Consider the following 20273-nt stretch of genomic DNA (forward strand, 5'->3'; position numbering starts at 1 on the left):
CTATTAGTTTACATATTTTATTGCAAATATAAAAATAACAATAAATAAATATGATTAATCACCACTACTTTCTTCTGATAATCCTGCATCTTCCTTTGGTACCGTTATTTTCTTTCCGCGTTTTGGAACATAACCTAGTCCCTTTTTGGATTTTCTAAACACCTCCATAGCTTTTAGTTTGTTCTTCAACGAATCGCTTTTATCTCTTAGTCTCTGGTGAATAATCTCTTTTTTATGAACATGCGGTAAACATTGTTTCTTCACTTGTTCTACTTCATTTCTAACTTCTCGATCAATTTCCTCTACCCTTTTCAATGATCTTGAAGTGGTAGCTTTTAACAATTGAATTTCTTCATCTTCTTCGAGAACTTGGGGTATAACCTCGGTAGGTGCAGTTTTTGTAGGTGGAGGCTTAGTTTTTTTCTTAAACCAGGTGTCATTTTTCTTAGACATCTCATTTCTCTTTTGTCTTCGTTGTTTCAGTTCAATGGCTATATTTTCATATTTCTTTAAATCAACAGAGTTCTCGTCAACTTCTTTTGTTTGTTGCGAAGTTTCTGCTGGAGCTACTATTATCTTTTCCAGATCATTTTCTATTACTTTCTCGGATTTAGATTTTTTCTGATCTGGCTCTTCTGTTTCTGTACCTACACTATTAACATTTTCTCCACTTGTCTGTTTACTGTTTATTGTACGAGTATTTTCACTCTTCTTTCGTCTTGTCCTCTTTGGTTTCTCTTTATGTTCCACTTCTTTGTTAATAGTTTTTTCATTATTTCTTTTGTTTCTCGACCTTTTTTGTTTCTCTTTAGATAATGCTTCCATTTCCTCGGCAATTAATTCTTCAGGAGTTTTGCCAATTCGCTTTATCGCTGATTGGACTCGTTTACTCATTTGATTTTGGGCATCTGTTGAATCGGCCTTATAAACTGTTTTGAAATAGTCTTTTATACTCTTCTGCGCCTGATTTTCCTCCACTTTTTTAACAACAGGCTTGAGGATTTCCTCAGTTTTTTTGTGGGACCACCCGAATTTCTCTTTAGCAAAATCTGTTAATCCTACAAAGTCGGGTTTTGACCAAGAAAATTTCTCTCTGCTCGTTTCAACTGTAGGTTCCAGGTATGCATGAACTACTTGTGAGCTGGGAAAATTATCTGTGAAGGTGATATTTTTCAATTTGTTTTTCAATACCGACCTACCTAGACCTGCCGACTTGCCCTTATTAAACCAGGATCGAAATTCCTTTAATCCCGACAGTAACTCAGTGTGAGATAAGCTAAATTCTTGAGACTGCATTGGAGGAAATGCTGCCAAAATTTCGAGAGCTGTTACAGGACCTACACCTTGCAGTCCAATAGTGTAATCACTTCCAACTAAAAGTGCTAGAAGAATCATTTGTTCTCTTGTTAATTTAAAATGGTGTTTAATGTTTTCAGCTTTAAACTCCATTACGTATTTGCTTGGACTGAAGAAATTTTTATAAACAGTGCGACCACCAAAAAGCCAAATATCGCTATCATCGGTAATCGTGCCATCTGTAAGTTCAATGGTATCCAAAAAGGCACATTGTGCCTCAGCTTCCATGGGTGCAACAATGTATGGCACACCGAAAAGTTCCAATAAATCCTGAAATAATATGTATTACTATTAATGACCATTAAATATTAACTTATTTCTGTAAGTGGTTGCTAGTAAAAATAAAGATGTTATATATTTGTAATGAAGGGTGGGATCTATATAGCTAACCTTCATGACGAAAAAAGTTCTAATGAAAATTGAGTAATAAAAAATTAGAATTAGATTAATTTAAAACTTTGCATTTTAAAAAACATACCTGCGCCTCCTGATACATTTGGTCTGTTATATTGCTTGCCATTCTTTCTTTGGTCGATTTTTCCACTAAAATGTCAAGTTTTTCTTTCTGAAGATTATCTTTTAATTTTATCATTTCGTCCAACTTCATATTGGGAACTTTAAGCTCTTTACTTTTATGAAGACTTGATTTTTCCTCAGAGGTGCCATTTACGGTTTCTCTTGATAAATTTTCCAAATCAGGTATTTTTTCTACCGTATCAGGGACAGATATTTTCGACACTACATCCACAGAATTTTTATTGGAATCTTCATTACGTGAACTGCTAATTTCGGTTTCTGGTTTTTCAATATCACAAGACACTTTCCTTTTTGTCTCTGAAACTTCACTAATAACATTACCATCAAATTCAGATTGTTGCTGAATTACAATTTCAGAAATACTAGTCTTAATTTCTTCATTTCTGTCAAATATATCACTAAATAAATCATCGTCTTCTAATTTCTGATTTGGATCAATCACAATTTCCACAGAATTTTTATCTTTTGATACTATTTCTTCAGAAACTTCTTCGAATTCATCAGAACTAGATGTGTCACCATTTGATAATAAATCGATTGTATCTATTTTATCTGCAGTAGCTTTTGTAATTTTGTTAATATCATCAGATGAACTGATTATGCAGTTTGAGTCATCAAAATTATTTTGATCTGTGGAAATTTTTTTAATATCTGACAATTCACTTCGAGTAACATTTGCACTAACTTCTTTTGAATTTACTTCATTTCTGTTTTCACATTTTCCATCTTTGCTTTCCAAACTCGTTTGTTCATTAGAACTGATTTTGCACTGCTCTACATTATTTCTATCGCTGTCATCAACATTATTATTACTCAACTTAATTTCAGCCAGGTTTCTAAATCTTTTTTCTACAATTGTTTTACCTTTCGAACTGTTCAATTCTTTTTTATCATTTAATATCTTGTTAATTTCATTTGGCGTAAGTCCACTGTATTCCATCATGTAGCTTTGAGCCGAAGAAATTTTTTTTTTAACAGGCACTTCTTCCACTTCATCGCTAACATCAGATTCAAAATCAGCATCATTAAAGTTCTCCAAAAATGAGAATCGGGGTTTGTTTTTGTTATCACTGCTACTTGAAACTTCTGTTTTAGAAGTGGAAGGTTCTTCTTGTAATGATAATGCAATAGCTTTTTCCAAATCTTCTTCGAATTCTAAATCGGCCTTTGTTTTGTTTTTTGTTTCAATCACTGTATCATTCTCATTACTATCTTCCTCTTGAATTGAATCTAACTTCAATTGTTCTTGTCGAGCTTTTTCTAGGGCTTGTTTAATATCTTTGATATATAAATACCTCGTGTTTTCATCAGATGCTATACGTTTTCCAATGTCAGTGTTAGTTACTACACCGTGATCTTTTAGGATAGATTCCAATTCAGCTAAAGATAAAGAATGTCCCCCCATTTCTTTTTCTGCATCTTCTAATGCAGACTGCACAGCCTGTCTTTTAAGTAGTCTGCTCATTTGATACACAGCAAAATCATCGCTTTGTTTCGGTAGTTCATGCAATCTACCCCAGGAATTTTGCTTTCTTGTCTCCTTTAAATCCGTTAATATCTCATGCCTCACATCGACCGGTAAAGATTTAAAATTTGTGCTCGACATATCGATATTGTGTATGTCCCAATGTTTAGTTGGACTTGAATCAGTTGTGTCTGTATTTTCCAAATCCTCTTCTTCAGATGATGATATGGTGGAATCCAATTCAGGAGCAGGTAAAGCATACATATTTTCATGTTTAGTGGTTTTTTTCAGAGGAAGAGTTAAGCAAGCCTTTGTTTTTTCAGATATGACTTTACTTATAGCCGAATGCTTTAAAAGTGTACTTATAAGTTGTTTTTGTAGTCTTTCAGCTTCAGAAGAATTTCTCGATTTCTGCTGATTTCTTTTGGCCTTAAATAAAATAAAAAATATGGAGTATGTACCTAGTTAAAACTTAAAAAATACTGGTGTATATAATCGTTTATTCATATTTATATTTATATTTAACCATAAATATTGAAGATTCATAGTTTCAAATTAAGTATATGGCAGAACACAGGAAGTATAAAATATAATATTAAAGGTTTTTCTTTATGATATTTTAGGTTATGTTTACAATGACCATTTGTTTTCATTTTCTAATACTCACTATCGTTTGTTTTTTAAGAACTGGCACTCCCCCATCAAAAATAAATACTGGTTTAATCTTAAAATAGAGAAGTTTGCAGACTCTATGGTAAATACCTAACAAATGGGCATTAGGAACTGGGGCTCCTTTGGAGTCTTGAAAACCTTTTACAACTTGATGGAGCCAAATTGAAACATCTAACAAAAAAATAAGGAAAAACATAAAAAATTAACTAATCTTGTGAAATTCTATAACCGACATTATTTTACTGTCATCGAAATTTATATTATTTCAAAAAAAGGATACCGACAGCCAAAACTTTATTTTCCAGAGTTTCTAAAGGGACAGGTTTGCCTGAAGGCTCTATGAGCCGCCAAAGCCCATGAACTCCCATTATCACCGTGCTATCACCCTACCACTATCCTTCTACGAACTGCGAAATGTCTAAAAATTAAAAATACAGCGACTTTTCCCACGCTATGTGGAGCGCGGCGCATTACGACGGCGCGATGGGGCTACTGTGTGTCGGTAATAGTCGACGGTTCTCATGATTTTAGATGCAAGAATCATCAAATCAGAGGTAATCTCGTAAGCTAGCATTCTGAATTATATTGCAGCGCAGCCGTATCAAATAAATGTTTGGCCACCCACTCTTTCCCACACCATATTTTCCCACGCCCCGGCCGTAACCCCGACATCCTCCTTCCCTTGTTTTAGGATGTTCAGGGGCGTGCGGAGAGGAACGTCGGATACAAACAAATGTTATCATCGGATTAGGGTCATTTTACATCGATTAGTCTTGAGAATCGGTATATACAAGGGTAGTCAGATAGCTATGTCATAAATAATTAATATACGTAGATTAAACTTTAAGAATCAGTAAGGCATTAAGTTGTGGTATGTCTATAATATATTCAAGATTATTAATTCTATAGACAGCGTTTATTTCGCTAACTTATAGTGAGTTATTAAGCAAACTAGTAAATTGCAAACTGTTCATAGCTAATCTGAATTTTCATGAATATTTAGCCAAATTACAGCTATTTCAAAATATATATTGAGATGAAACCAGATTAATGGGATAAAAGTAAAATTTAAATTTAAAATCGTTATATAAAAGACAAAGTGGCAAAATCAATGGTTGGAATGATTATTTTAAAATTTATGATTGAGTTGATTATTATGTTAGTAAATAGATAGAAAATAAGTTAGAATAAGAGGTAATAAATGATATTAAAAATGAAAGACAATTTGTAGATGAATTAAAATATATGTCAGAAAAGTGTCAAATTTAAAGTAGAATACACAAGGATTATGTAGTTATTAGAAAGGGTAAATAATATGAGAAAATAAAAAAATATTTTGAAGTATAAGATAAAATTGAATGTAAAGAAAGTAGAATAAGGTGTATAAGTGAATAAGAGAAAGTGAAGTGAAGTGAATTATAAGAGTAAAAGGACACGTTCAAAGATATGTGGAAAGGCCTTTAGAGAAAAAGAAAAAAAATCAAGATAGTAAGAAAAGAAGAGGATTTATTGATTAGTTACAAAAATAATTTTGAAAACGACAGTTGTTAAAAGTAAGAAAAGAAAACCGAGAGAAATAGAAGCAGTTAAGAAGCAAGAAAAGGGAAAAAGATTCAAATAGGAGAAAACAAGGAATTAAAATAATCAATTGGAGAAATAAGGTATTTACGAAATTCGAGACAAGCGGATCCTCCACAAACCAGGTCCAGGGAGAGATAAAGAACGCAGAACAACAGTAGCAGAGTTCATAGACCAGTAGGAGAGTCAAGAGAACAGGAAGTAAACCGCATATCATTGGCATAGGAGAGAATCGAGATAACAAAGTAAAGGAGAGAAGTTAATCAACACATCTTTAACGATTATAAGTATAAAAAGGTACCTCTTATAATAAAACAAAATCGTATACGATATATAATACAGAAAACAAAAATTAATATAAAACGTTTAGTAAATCACCAATTCACTATTAAGTAAATTTATCTAATCACTTCATATCTATTTAAAACTGGCCAAGTCTTTGTAGAATTAAGTATTAATAGTAGAGAAAATTAATAAGTATTAAACAAGAAGTTATTACTACAGTGTCTTAAGGTATACAACCAGTATTGCATGAAATTTAATTAAATGATATTATCAATATAACTTCTTGTATAAGGCTTTTTAAACATTGTAAAATACTTCAAAATATATTGATTAGTGTGTTTAAGAGGGTAGAGTGACAAATTTTGACATATATATAAAAAAAATTAATTTTTAATAAATACATTTATTACTAAACCTTTTGTTTTTGTAGCTGTGCTTGGTGTGGTTTCTTGCTAGAACATAGAACCGACTACGGAGATAGAGTCTAGGGCTAGATAGGGCAAAGATAGACAATACACAATACACCAATCCAATCAAAATTAATATCAAAACTAACAAAATTTATTTTGGCGCTAACATATAAAACCATACACACATACAATCATAACAAAGTATAAATTGATATGTTAGATTTGTTTCCTCGAGACGAATCTAAGGATGTCTCATTCGACTTCTGTATGATTTCAGATTACGAGATATATGTACCTATTTATCATCAAAGTTGCAGAAAGACCGATTTCAAGAATCATTTTCGGAGTAGTGTGCTTCATGCTCATAGTTTTAAAGTAATAAATGCGGTTCATTTTTCCCGTCAATACTTGTTTCGTCTCGATTCGTTTATCTGTTCGAAAATTATGAGCAGAAAGATAACATTTCATCCTTTAGTTAGATCAATTAGATATACAGTATAGCTTATGAAATAAGAAGTCAATGGTTACTTCTCAATTTTTAAGATGACATCCGTCTATAGAATAGGAAAAAGTACACCCGTTTGTACTCGAATCAATTTATAGACATGTTCACGCGAAAAAAGTAATTCCTTATAAATTGACGGACAAGAATTTGAGAGTACCTATAATCATCTAAATTGTTCGATTATTTTTTATTTCTAACATTCTTTCACAAGTTGGATGTGTAGAAATTAGTACATTTAGGAATACCGATAATTTTACTTATTTAATTTATTATTGATCCGTAATAGTACATTATACTATAAGGGAGAGAAATGCGTTATTTTGGCAGAGGTGCAATTTGAAGCCCGAGGGCTACAATGCACCGAGGACAAAATAACACCTCTCCCGAATGGTATATACTATTTTTTCCACGGTCTCATTAACTTAAAAACACATATTTTGTCATTATGAAGTAAGTAGCACCAGAATTATTGTATTCGGATTTGAGCATTTATTTAGTAGTCGTTGAGTTATTGTCATAACTACAAAATAAACAAACAAAAAGAATTGTCAAATTAAGGTGCTAGTTTGGTTTAGTTTAAAGTTTGTTTAGTGCACAATGAATAATTGTGAGTCGGAAGAGATTGTGGAGGCTGCAAATATTGCAATAAGCAATTTGCTGCCTACGAAGTCAAGATCTTTATACGATATAGCCTACAATCGGTTCAAAAAGTGGTGCGCCGAGAAAAATGTTCAAGTATACAGCGAGAATGTTTTGTTGGCATACTTCAGTGAAAATGCAAAGAATTACAAGTCTTCCACATTATGGGCGCAATATTCTATGGTTAAGTCATGCTTGATAATTTACGACAACATAGATATAAGCAAATTCCCCAAGCTGATCGCATTTTTGAAAAGAACCGGTGACGGATATCAAGCGAAAAAATCGAAAATATTGACAAAGGGTGAAATCGACCGTTTTCTATCAAGTGCAGATGACAAAGAATTCTTAATGATTAAGGTAAGATTACTTTTGTTGTTAGGTATTTCAATTATTAAGTATTTTGATTTTTTATAGGTTGGATTAATTCTGGGGATTGCCGGAGCTTGTCGAACTGATGAACTAGTCAATTTAACTGTAGATGATATTGAGGATGTAGGCTCTTCCTTGATTGTAAAAATTCCAAACACTAAGACAAAGATTCCACGAACCTTTGTGGTTACCGATGTGGGAAATATGCTTGAATTGTTTCGAAAATACCTGTCCCTTCGTCCTCCCCACGTCAAGCATAAGCGCCTTTTTTTGTACTACAAAGCAGGAAAATGTAGTTCGCAGCCAGTTGGCAAGAATACCATGGGAAAAATTCCGAGTGTAGTAGCTTCGTATTTAAAATTACCTGATGCTGCATGTTATACTGGTCACTGCTTACGAAGATCTTCAGCGACATTACTGGCAGATGCTGGTGTGGATATCACGACAATAAAGCGTCATGCTGGTTGGAAATCAACGACAGTCGCTGAGGGTTATGTCGAGAACTCCATTGAAAATAAGACCAAAATTGCTAATCAGGTTTTAGTAGGTACCACTACTAGCGCAATCACAAAAACTGTAAATGTAAGCGAAAGTAATATTCCTTCTAATATTAATTTTGAAAATTGTACAAATGTAACATTTAATTTAAATGTCAATAAATAATTTCAATGTTATCTTTTTTTTTGCATGAAAAACGTTCTCCATAATGTAAACTCCCTTGGGAGCATTATACTCCCTTGGGAATAATCGACTACTTCTGTTTTAATTTTGATGTCATAGAAACTGATTTCTACTCCCGACCGTGGAAAAATGTATTTTATTGAACTTTCTATAAAGAAAATTCACTGTGATGAATACATGAAGTGATAACTTTAAAGGGATTTAAATATTTTTAAATTAAACGCCCCTCGTATACGTATTTGTTGACAGTTACTATGGTGCGACCGTGTGAATTACCCTTTATCTAATACCAATTGCATATCACATCAGCACATCACAAATTCAATTTGTCATTTTGTATAAACGAAACGTTAAACATAAAACTGTATCTCATATATGTATATATTTAACGTATATTGAAGGTTATGGTATAAACAATTAATTTTATTATTTTCTTTCCTGATATGTTGTCGTCGTAAAACATTAATTTCAGTAATTTCATTATTAGATGTTGGCCAGACTGTCGGAAAATTAAAGCTGTAAACAGGTGTTTTTCGAATGGAATGAGGTAGCATGGTCAAAGAGGGGAGAAACTGAAACTGAATCAAACAGCAAGCATTTTGTTCTCACGAGTTAAAGGTAGCTTGGTGTGGAACTGTGCAAGTGGTAACCGAGTCACGCACAGTGTTTACAATTTGTTTACGCTTGCACCAAAGTGTATGTGCTATTCCGTTCTAGTCATTAAATATAAACAAGAATTCATTTAAATAGACACTGTTTTAGAGCGCAGTGTAAATATAAAAAAGTAAAAATTGTAGGAAATATGTGGTGTTATATGAAATTCATGTGAGTTCTTGTGGAAGTTAAGATGCCTCACCAGTACGGGCTACCAGGAATTGCCCATGCCCAGTCACCCCCAACTCCACCCCCTCAGCATGGTGCGATGTACCCTCGATTTTCCGGAGCAGTAGTACCAGGTGGTTATAGAGGTGAAGACAGAAGGCTTACTAGGGAGGCTATGGAAAGGTATTTGAGGGAAAGGTCTGATATGGTTATAGTAATTTTACATGCTAAAGTTGCACAAAAGTCATATGGAAATGAGAAGAGGTTTTTCTGTCCACCTCCTTGTATATATTTGTTTGGAGATGGATGGAGACTGCGACAGGAGCAAATGCTGAGAGAAGGCGAATCAGAGCAGGCGTCTCAGTTGTGTGCTTTCATAGGAATTGGCAATTCAGATCAAGATATGCAGCAATTAGATTTAAACAATGGTAAACAATACTGTGCCGCAAAGACTTTATACATATCCGATTCTGATAAACGTAAACATTTTATGTTGTCTGTGAAAATGTTCTATGGTTCTGGACATGATATTGGAGTGTTTCATAGTAAACGTATTAAAGTCATATCAAAACCTTCCAAGAAAAAACAAAGCCTTAAAAATGCCGATCTGTGTATAGCTAGTGGTACAAAAGTGGCACTTTTCAATAGGTTAAGGTCTCAGACTGTCTCTACTAGGTATTTACACGTGGAAAACGGACATTTTCATGCCAGTTCCACACAGTGGGGTGCCTTTACGATACACTTGTTGGACGATAATGAATCTGAAAGTGAAGAGTTTCAAGTACGGGATGGTTATATTCATTATGGATCTACAGTTAAGCTAGTCTGTTCTGTCACGGGTATGGCATTACCTAGACTGATTATTCGGAAAGTGAGTAAATTTTTAAAACTTGGTAATTGGTATTGATTATTGAATAAAAATTAGTTGGTTGCATCTTATAGAGAGTGTCCAAAAATGAATGGGCGTAAGCTTTTTTAGTAGAGAATTAACTTTTGTAGATCAAGTACTACTTTAAAAAGTTATAAGCCGTAACAATTTTAATTTATTATTGGTATAGAAAAAAAACAGGCTATAATTCGGTACATTCGGTTGCTCCAAAAGTCCTCTATATGGTATGGAAAGGTTTTGGTTCAATTAAATGTGAGAATAGGTAGCTTTTTTTACTTAAAACAGGGTTTGTTAAGAATACCTACCATATGTATTTGTTAGTTTTTTTGCTATATTTTTTTTGTTGGTAAAGATTTTTTGAGAAAATGCATTTATTATATATTTTTTTCTACTGTAATTATTATGGAGAGACAAGTATTTGCTGGTATTCTATAATTTCATAAATTTGTTTCAAATGAAATTACAGTACGATTACTAAAAGTAGGTATCAAATAGATAAAAACATAAATAGTAATACCTAGATGACTATGTCATCTGTAAGTGCAAGAAAAATAAAGTAATGAGGTTAAATTTCACCCTTTTGCTAAATTCATAACTTTTTTTTTTTTTACAATTTAGATCAACTTACCACTTACCTCTGCAAAAATAAAAAATTCAGAGAACTATGTCTTTGTCGATGTTGATTTTGTAAAAAAAGTCTAATTAGTACATTCACCAAAAAAATGTTCTAATTAGTTTAAAATAGTTTTGGTACAGCTCGTGTTATTAAAGTATTTTAAGATATTTACGTACAAAAAAAATAATTAAGTAAAGAGTTATTTTGAAGGTAGGAAAAAAATTCTAGAGTAACTTGATCTAAATCGGTTTATTTTCACTTAATAAAATTAGTCTTGGGGTATGGCCTATTCATTTCCTAACACCGCGTATAAATTACCAGTGTTTTTAAATGAATAGACAAAACGTTGTACAAGTCAGTTTTTGTTATAGTGATATATTTTTTTTTTACCTATTTTTCAACAAATATTTTTTACCTATTCCAGGTTGATAAACAGCAGGCCTTGCTGGAAGCCGATGACCCTGTGTCTCAGCTTCACAAATGTGCATTTTACATGAAAGACACAGAGCGGATGTACCTTTGCCTGTCGCAAGAACGCATTATCCAGTTCCAAGCGACACCCTGCCCGAAAGAACCTAACAAAGAGATGATCAATGACGGCGCTTGCTGGACCATCATCTCCACGGATAAAGCCGAATATCAATTTTACGAGGGCATGGGTCCAGTGCGATCCCCTGTCACGCCTGTTCCTATAGTACATAGTCTCCACTTAAACGGGGGTGGTGATGTTGCTATGCTGGAACTCACCGGCGATAACTTCTCGCCATCGCTGCAAGTTTGGTTCGGCGACGTCGAGGCTGAAACTATGTACAGGTGTCAGGAGAGCATGCTGTGTGTAGTGCCAGATATTTCCCAGTTTAGGGGTGAATGGTTGTGGGTGAGGCAGCCGACACAGGTCCCCGTGTCGCTTGTGAGAAACGATGGCATAATTTACGCGACAGGTTTGACGTTTACTTACACACCGGAACCGGGGCCTAGGCCGCATTGCGCTCCTGCTGATGAAATTATGAGGCAGGGCCAGAGAAGTGCTGCGGTGGCACAGGCTCAGTCCCAGGCGGCTATCGCAGAGGCTGCTTGGAACTCCCACGGCATGCATTAGTTGTAAGTTAGTCAATATCTGCCTTAAAATCTATTGCAATAAGTACTCTTACTAGAGTCGGGGTGTATACTAATGTGGAAAACCTGATATTAACGGAGAATTTTATAGATTTGGAAATGTTGGAGAATTTCTCAGATTTTCTTTGAATTTTTTCAAATTGGATCGTTATTACAAGGCATTGCCCTTGGACGTCACGTTTTCAATATTTGTGAAACAAATTTATTTATCACTGCACGACAGAGATCTTAGAAACTAATGATATACAGAAAAAGTTATATTGGCAAAGCAGTGCAGAATTTAATACTAATCAACATACCTCTCAGAATATAAATCAACTCTCATACAACCTCTCCTTTTAAAAATCATGACAAAAATGTATCGTTTTACAAGTTTTTCAGCTCAAAATGAACTTAATAACTAAATTTGAAAAAGATCGACTTACTTTTTCTTTAATAAAACTCAAACGAAGATGATATGTTCAGGCATTAAATTCTGCATTATTTTGTCCATATAAGCTTTTCAGTATCTCTAATAGTTACTGAGATCTTGTAGTGATAATCAAATTTGACTCACCCTGTATAGATATAATGAAATTTTTTCTATGCTTTTAGAAAAAAAAGTGTTTAATTGTTTTTGCTGGTGGAAACCCAAATAAGCACAATTTTACACAATGTAGAAAAAAATGGCTTTATTTCAATCGGCCCAAAATTAAAAATAATATCCACATTTTTTTAATACATGAGGATTTATTGGCTCAATTCTAATAGCTTTAATTTATTTTGATAAAATTTGTATTTCGACTAAATTAAAATTTTTGAAATTTGATTAAATTTAATTCTTTTACCAAATTTAACTGGCTCTAATTTATTTCGACTAAATTTAAATATTTTGCTAAATTTAAAATTTTTAAAACTATTTTGACCAAAAAATTTTTAAATTTTGTTAAATTTAAAAAAGAGCGACTTAAGTACTTTTTTTTAGAAAAATTCAAACGAAGATGAAGTATTTTTTGTCAGTGGTATGCTGTTAAGCATTAAATTCTCATTCAATTCAGTATCTCTAATAGTTACTGAGATCTTGTAGTGATAATCAAATTTGACTCACCCTGTATAGATATAATGAAATTTTTTCTATGCTTTTAGAAAAAAAAATGTGTTTAATTGTTTTTGGGGGTCTAAACACCAAATAAGCACAATGTTATACAATGTAGAAGAAAATGGCTTTATTTCAATCGGCGTGTATTAAAAATAATATCCACATTTTTTTTTAAACGAAGATTTATTGGCTCAATTCTAATAGCTTTAATTTATTTTTATTAAATTTGTACTTTGACTAAATTAAAATTTTTGACTAAATTTAAATTTGATTAAATTTAATTCTTTTACCAAATTTGAATGGCTCTAATTTATTTCGACTAAATTTAAATATTTTGACTATATTTAAAATTTTTTAAATTATTTTGACTAAAAAATTTTTATATTTTGTTAAATTTAAAAAAGGAGCTACACTTTTTTTTTAATAAAACTCGAACGAAGATGAAGCTTTTTTTTTCCAGGGGTATGTTGCTAAGCATTAAATTCTGCATTATTTTGTCCATATAAACTTTTCAGTATCTCTAATAGTTACTGAGATCTTGTAGTGATAATCAAATTTGACTCCCTGTATAGATATAATGAAATTTTTTCTGTGCTTTTAGAAAAAAAAAGTGTAATTGTTTTTGCTGGTCGAAACACAATCTTACACAATGTAGAAGAAAATGGCATTATTTCAATTCATCTAAATTAAAAATAATATCCACAAATTTGAATTTATTTTGACTAAATTTAAAATAGTTTATTTTGACTAAATTTAATTTGACAATTTGAATTTTGAAGTAATATTTAGAAAAATTATTTTTAATGAGAGCTCTACATATTTTTTAATTAGTACAACTTTATCAATAATATTAATAGAGTAAATATTAATTTTCATAATAAAATTCTTAATTTGATCAAAGAAATAATATTTGCTGGTTTCGTATGGTATTATTAATTAATACCATCCTAATTTAGCTAAAAATTACACGTAACTTTAAAAAATTGTATTTTTTTAATTATAGCCGATTGAAATGTCGTTTTCTACTAAACCAATGTTTTTTAAGTGAATATCTATTTAAATAATCAAGCAAACAAAAGTTCTTAGAAGGAAAAGTGTTTTCTGAAATTATAAATATAATGTTCCCTATTTGACGTAAATTTTATGGTGGACAATTTTTTAAATAATCATATTTTGTTAAATATCTAGCTGGGATAGATTTTAAATCTACCGGGAAAGTCTGGAAGTATCGGGGAATATTTTGGTTAAAATTTAGTATACACCCTGAGAGCGCGAGGCGTGAGTAACTTTTAGTTATTTATTCTGTAATGTTTTATACTTTGTGAATATGTCGGCAATTATTTGCTTCAAATTAGATTAATTTTATAAAAATTTATATAATTTTAAATATTTATTTTCCGTATTTTAAAAATCTGCTAGTGCGTCTTGCTATTAAAACTATAAGTTGGATGTGTCTCTCTCGATTAACAGTTTTGTTTTATTGTTTTTTATATATTTTTTATTGTGATATGTTTTGAACACGAATCATTTTAATCGTTTGCTGTTACTCTAACTTCATTTGTGGAAATATTTGCAATTATTTCATTGTACAAAGAACAACACAATCTACTGCATTTACAAAGTATTTTGTATTAAATGTTTTTTTTATTAAAAGTTTTGCATTGTATTGCATAAAGTAAAGGTTATCGACTTATTCCTTGCAGCTTTGCAAGATCTGTCCGTGCAATATATAAACCATTAAAATGATTTCTCATTTATCGTTTATTCAGGAATATAGTATAGAGTTGAAACAATTTTTTTATGATGTTAAACCAAAGTTAAATAAGCCTAGAAGCTTTTCTCGAATACTTTATTAGTTTCGGTCCCATATCTCCATAAGTCTTAGTACTGTGCACAACGAATGTATAGGATTAAAAAATAATATTGTAAATATAGGTACATAACTAACTCTAAGTAAATTCTTATATGAAGTTGTAAATTGTGCATATTTTGTAGAAATACAAAGACTAAAAGAACCCTGAACATGTTTTTGTTAGTTTTTTTTATTGCACAACCGTTGAAAAATAAGGAAGTCCAAATTTTCACACGGATATCTTAAAGAGTTTCTCACGATGAATGAAAAATAAAATCTCCTCTTAAAACGTAGTTATTTATACATGAATGTGGGAATTTGTGGAAACAATGGTATTATTTTTAATAATTGCTTTCCTTCTGTATATTAATTAGGTGATCCCATTCCCATAGTTAAGACAGAAGGTGAAACAGTTACCTTTTTATTATCCCTGGGAAAAAGGGATTATTGTGCGTGCTAACTTTTATGTACAAGGCAATGACATGTTCCTTGGACAAGATAAAAATGCAGTTTCGTAGTTTTTATGATGCATAATTCTAATGACACATAGAAGTATCATTGTTTTGGTGCTTTTTGAAAGTTAGCAGGATTTGATCCAAAGCGGAAAGTAATTTTGTATCTTGAAAATTTGGATCAATATTTACCAAAGTACATACATAAGTATTTTTTTATTTATTTGCCTTTTATTTTTATAACGAAACATGGAACCCATATCGTTTTTAAGGGAATGATTTCTAGATACACAGAACTTTCGTGATGAAAAAATTTTGAACTAAATTTGTGAAATAAAAATTGGAATAGGGGTGATCGATCTCAAGATCTTGAAATACAATATACAAAATATTTTATTCTTAATCGACCGATAAATGCAAAGAGGCAGTCTCATATTTTTTTTCTTAAAGTTTCAGCATTATGAAGTTTTCATAATGGAATGTTAAGATTAAATTAGAATTTAAATAAATATAACTGGGAGGAAAAATTTATTTTACAAAACAAAAAAAGACATTTGATTGCTTCCATTATCTAGTTAATTATGAAAAAAAAAAATTGCAAATATATGTTCAATACTTTTCGAGATATTAGAGCCGGTTATCCCTATTTTAATTTTATAATTTACATATTTCATTCAAATATTTTTTATTACTAAAGTTGTTTTTGTAGACATGGAAACCATTCTCTATAAAACGGTATAGGTTCCATGCTTCGTTATCAATATACGACCACTTGTTATTTTTTATACTATACACACAACTGAAATTTAAGATTCTTCTGTTTAATGCATGCAAATAGCAAATAGTAAGATATGAGGTTGGATAAGCAACAACGAATATGGTGGGAAAAATTCCACTTTTGGAAACATTCCCATGTCAATTGTTTATCATTTGAATAGTCCGCGCTCGCATTCTTCAACAGGTAGTATACATTTCTACCACCTGCACGTTTAGTTTGACCAGACCTGTACATATGGGTATGGCTAAATAAATATGGGAACAAGTTTTTCAAATATTTCAATGCCGAGTTGCTGCGTAGCGACCGAGCCTGGTACATACCTTGAAGTTCTTCAATTGACTTCGGAAAAACTTTACAATAGAAAATCTAGTTATTCCGCTTAGTATGTAGGTGCTTTAATTTCCTAAATACATATAATAGAGAAAAAAAGAATCAAATATTGCTCTTAAAAATATATCGATATATATACTTTTTAAATAGAATACTTATTACATTTTTTTACCAACACATTGGCTGCATTCAGAAAATCACATCGGTGACAATTCCATAAGCAATCATAATGTTGAACATACCGTAAATTAACGCAAAGTAATCGAAGGCTGTGTAATCGAACGGCAGTTTTTCCATCAGCTCCAATCCGCCTACAGAATCGGTGAGTTAGTGGGTGTACTTGTATGAATCGTTTTGATTCCATGTATTCCGTCCATGTTAAACAATCTTAGTTTCTGAGTGGCTCTACATAATCTTTAGTAAGAATAAAAGAACACGGCCTAACGTATCGATTTTGTCGCCTGAATGTAGCTTTCGTTTTCTATATTCGATTAGTAATCGCGATTGCTTGTGGCTTGTATTGCATTGAACTACAAAGTTCAATGGATAAATTTACGTATATCCATATCATCTGTTTCTGTTGTTATTCTTGGTAATGATATTCAGTTGGAGTCGCAAAATATTCATGTTGAAATATAAAAAATCGTTAAAGTAAATGAAAAAAACGTAACTGTAAGACTCAACAAATAAGAGAAGTGAGGGAAATGGACATTCACAAAAACTCATCAAAAATGGTCATTAATACACGGCCCATGAATTAGCGGCGAGATTTAGAATCTATCGGCGTCGGCTAAATGAAGCCATGGAGGTGTTTTGTTTTCACAGCGCATGCGTGAAAAAAATTTAGTTGGACACTACTTATACATCGTATGTAGTGTTGTAGACAAGGAATTAAAATTTTTGTTAATTTTCTTTAATTCTGTCGATAACAAGTGTACACTACTTTTTGTCCAGAGATATTTATTTATTTTGTTTACAAGGTGTAACTTTGAGTGGGGATCATATTTATACAGAGGCCTCCTTTGACCTTCAGAAACACGTATCAATAGTTTATTTTTTCAAATTCCGTCGTAAAAACTTACAATTTTTAAAATTTTTTTTAGTAATTTTCGTACCCCACCGCTGGAGAAGCTAGTGTAACCTCGATTAACGGCGCGATTTAGTCGCAGCGCATGCACAATCCCATACCCACACTATTCGCCGCAAGTTCGTTTTGTTGGGTGGGTGTTCGCAACACAAACGGTACTTAACAAATACAAAAAAACTCAAGTAGTACTCAATTATGATAAATGAAATACATTAAAATAAGTAATCTGTTCATGGCTTCCAGCGATGAAAAACATTCAAATTCATAGTGAGAAGAACTGTCCCCAAATGCGAAACAACCAAGGACATTTAAATAAAGGGGACTATGCATGTCACAGTCTATCTCATATGTTGGGTGAAGCTAGACAAGGGGAAAGCAGAGGGCTTTATTTTCATCCAACTGATGCGCGCGATTACATCTCCAATGTCGTACATTTTGGATGGGTCAAAATAAAATATTTTATAGTCCTAAGTCAATATATTTCAACAGCTACTCAGTATTTTTATAATAAATATATATAATATTTTTATAACTTCTTGGAATCCCAATAACTGTAACCATTTCTTTCTTGTTGCACCATCCTCAAAAATCCTAAAAACGTTCACATTTCACTTTTAGAATACTGAGGCAAATTTTCAGTGAGACATAAAAATATATTCCCAAAGGAGAACATCAAATGGTTGAATGAATGCAACTTTCAGTTGATTGCATCTTCGGTATTTTTATGTATAAGTGAACCACCATCATATATTTCTATATATTAAATATTAATAATGTCTGTAACTTATTTCTTCATCTCTTACTATTTAAGTAAAAATTTAAAAAAAATACCAAGTCAGTTTTATAAAATTTTACCGTTATTCAAATAAAAGTTACCCACACGCACGACAATGGCCACAGTTGCATATACATTCCAAAGTCACCTTCAAGCACGCTTACCTGTGGAAGGATAGCTGATGTGGATGTTTATAATCCAATTTCTTACAAATTCTGCATTGTCTAACCATATTCACACCTTAAAAGTTTATCCAAAATATATGTATAAACATTAATCACGTTTCACTTACTAAAATCACAACTATTTTCTAACAAGAGACGCCATATTCTGCCAACCACGGCAGAACGAACGAGGAACACGCTACAAATTATTGCGCAGTTGCCAAGTCTTCAAACATGGCAAATATGAAAAATGAAAAATAGTTTAATATGTACAGAATTTAACAATATCGTATGCATAACTTAATAATACTATCCTATAATAATAATTTCCACAATTGTGATGAAAATTGCGATAAAAATATTAAGTACATTTCCAGTATAATTATACAGCTGACAACAATGATACAATTAGACTGTGAATAGACCAGGCTTCATCTAGAAATGTAAATAAATAAGTCCCCTTTATTTAAATGTCCTTGGAAACAACTAACAACTGACGCCCCTCTGTGACGCCCTTCGCTTCGTTAACGTTGACCCGCACTATCTCCCTTCACATGCACTGTAGGTTGCCTACAATTCATATATTTGTAACACATAAGAATTAAAGTGCATTTTAAAAAACTAACTTTAATCAAATAAATATTCGTTGTGTAGACCTAGCAGGAAATTTGTTGGTCAATGAATAGAAACAACTCGCGTTCAATAATATAATTTATTATTGTCATACATCTGATATTTCCGTATTTACAAATATCCTCACATTAAATAAAAATATAATTACTTAAGGTGATGTAAGTATATTTACATAAGAATATAAATAAATGCTAACTATTGAAAAAAAAAACTTAAATATAAAACTTCGAGAGAAATACCTATACAGTGAGGTTCACTTAAGAGCCAGAGTAGATTTGTTAATAATTGGTATAAAAATACATGCTTGGAAGCACTGAGGAGTAATAGAAGATATTCGAAATACAATAATTACCGTAATTACAATGATTGTTAAATAAAGAAAATTTTCACGTTACATAATTGTAAGTTTCATTGTATGCGATTTGAGTTCTAAGGTCAGATCTTGATGAAACCAAAAAAAACTGCTGAGCTCTGATATCAGTATGATTGTAAAATGAACATTCAATCTTTTACGGGATCTTATTACGTATAAAAGTTTCTGTATAGTATTCTATATACCGCCAGATATGTAGATATAAAACCTAATTTGTCCGAGATTCCTTTCGAGACGTTACACATTTATTTCCAATAAATTATACAACAGCGCACAAACCTACTCATATTTATATTTATTTAGAACAGTTAGATCCCATTAATTTGCAAAATTCAAATGCAGCCTATACGTAAGTACAGTTTTATTTGATTCTTATACTCCTTTGCTTGTTCATATTAGTTAACATGAGTGATATGTAAGAAGTTAATAGATCATCCATTTTATACCCTAAAGAGGTTTCGCATAATAATTTAGAACCGCGAACTAAATTTCCTATCGTCATGTGGAAGTAGGTGTTGCCTGAAGACCAGTTTGATATCCTCGTGAAGGGGTGTGTTATAAGAATATCCTGAAACAAAAACGATTAAAATACAAAAGAACGGCATTTGACAAGCAAACAAAAACATTTACAGAATGCAAAAATTAAGTGGAAATAAGCTTGTGTTCCTCTTTAAGGATATTTATGTAATCACTTGTAAGTATGTACTGTACTCAGGTACAGGGTGATTCACTATATTTTGACCCCCCTTTAACTTTTTTGTTTTAAGAGTTAAAAGTTGCACGAGTTTTCATGAATTTTTCGAAAATG

General features: G+C 31.8%; 3 protein-coding genes across 3 annotated transcripts in view; 1 reads left to right on the forward strand and 2 right to left on the reverse strand.

The window, feature by feature from the left end:
• Position 1: 1 nt before the first annotated feature.
• LOC108908366 (DNA repair protein complementing XP-G cells homolog) lies at positions 2-4774 on the reverse strand. The gene is made up of 4 exons (XM_018712396.1): positions 4311-4774; positions 4026-4201; positions 1835-3787; positions 2-1626 (listed from the first exon to the last, which is right to left on the reverse strand). The coding sequence occupies exons 1-4, from the start codon at positions 4396-4398 to the stop codon at positions 55-57; spliced, it is 3789 nt and encodes a 1262-aa protein (XP_018567912.1). The 5' UTR covers positions 4399-4774; the 3' UTR covers positions 2-54.
• A 4102-nt stretch (positions 4775-8876) lies between these two features.
• LOC108908361 (suppressor of hairless protein) lies at positions 8877-12722 on the forward strand. The gene is made up of 2 exons (XM_018712392.2): positions 8877-10193; positions 11252-12722. The coding sequence occupies exons 1-2, from the start codon at positions 9348-9350 to the stop codon at positions 11924-11926; spliced, it is 1521 nt and encodes a 506-aa protein (XP_018567908.1). The 5' UTR covers positions 8877-9347; the 3' UTR covers positions 11927-12722.
• Positions 12723-19187: 6465 nt separating this feature from the next.
• LOC108908365 (myosin-VIIa) overlaps positions 19188-20273 on the reverse strand; it is a 78251-nt gene continuing 77165 nt past the window's right edge. Inside the window, exon 11 of the mRNA XM_018712395.1 lies at positions 19188-20033. Coding sequence (XP_018567911.1) covers positions 19827-20033 — 207 coding nt within the window. The 3' untranslated portion in view covers positions 19188-19826. The remainder of the gene's footprint in view (positions 20034-20273) is intronic.

The sequence above is a fragment of the Anoplophora glabripennis genome, unplaced genomic scaffold (assembly GCF_000390285.2).
Source record: "Anoplophora glabripennis isolate ALB-LARVAE unplaced genomic scaffold, Agla_2.0 scaffold238, whole genome shotgun sequence".
Classification (NCBI taxonomy): domain Eukaryota; kingdom Metazoa; phylum Arthropoda; class Insecta; order Coleoptera; family Cerambycidae; genus Anoplophora; species Anoplophora glabripennis.

What these genes read in the sequence shown, in the direction of transcription:
- LOC108908361 (XM_018712392.2), top strand. Translation starts at nt 9,348, where the DNA reads ATGCCTCACCAGTACGGGCTACCAGGAATTGCCCATGCCCAGTCACCC. An exon ending in CTAGACTGATTATTCGGAAA is followed by an intron (nt 10,194 to 11,251) that starts GTGAGTAAATTT and finishes TACCTATTCCAG; the next exon opens with GTTGATAAACAGCAGGCCTT.
- LOC108908366 (XM_018712396.1), bottom strand. Translation starts at nt 4,398, where the DNA reads ATGGGAGTTCATGGGCTTTGGCGGCTCATAGAGCCTTCAGGCAAACCT. An exon ending in AAATAAAGTTTTGGCTGTCG is followed by an intron (nt 4,202 to 4,310) that starts GTATCCTTTTTT and finishes TTTTTTTGTTAG; the next exon opens with ATGTTTCAATTTGGCTCCAT. An exon ending in AAATGTATCAGGAGGCGCAG is followed by an intron (nt 1,627 to 1,834) that starts GTATGTTTTTTA and finishes ATATTATTTCAG; the next exon opens with GATTTATTGGAACTTTTCGG.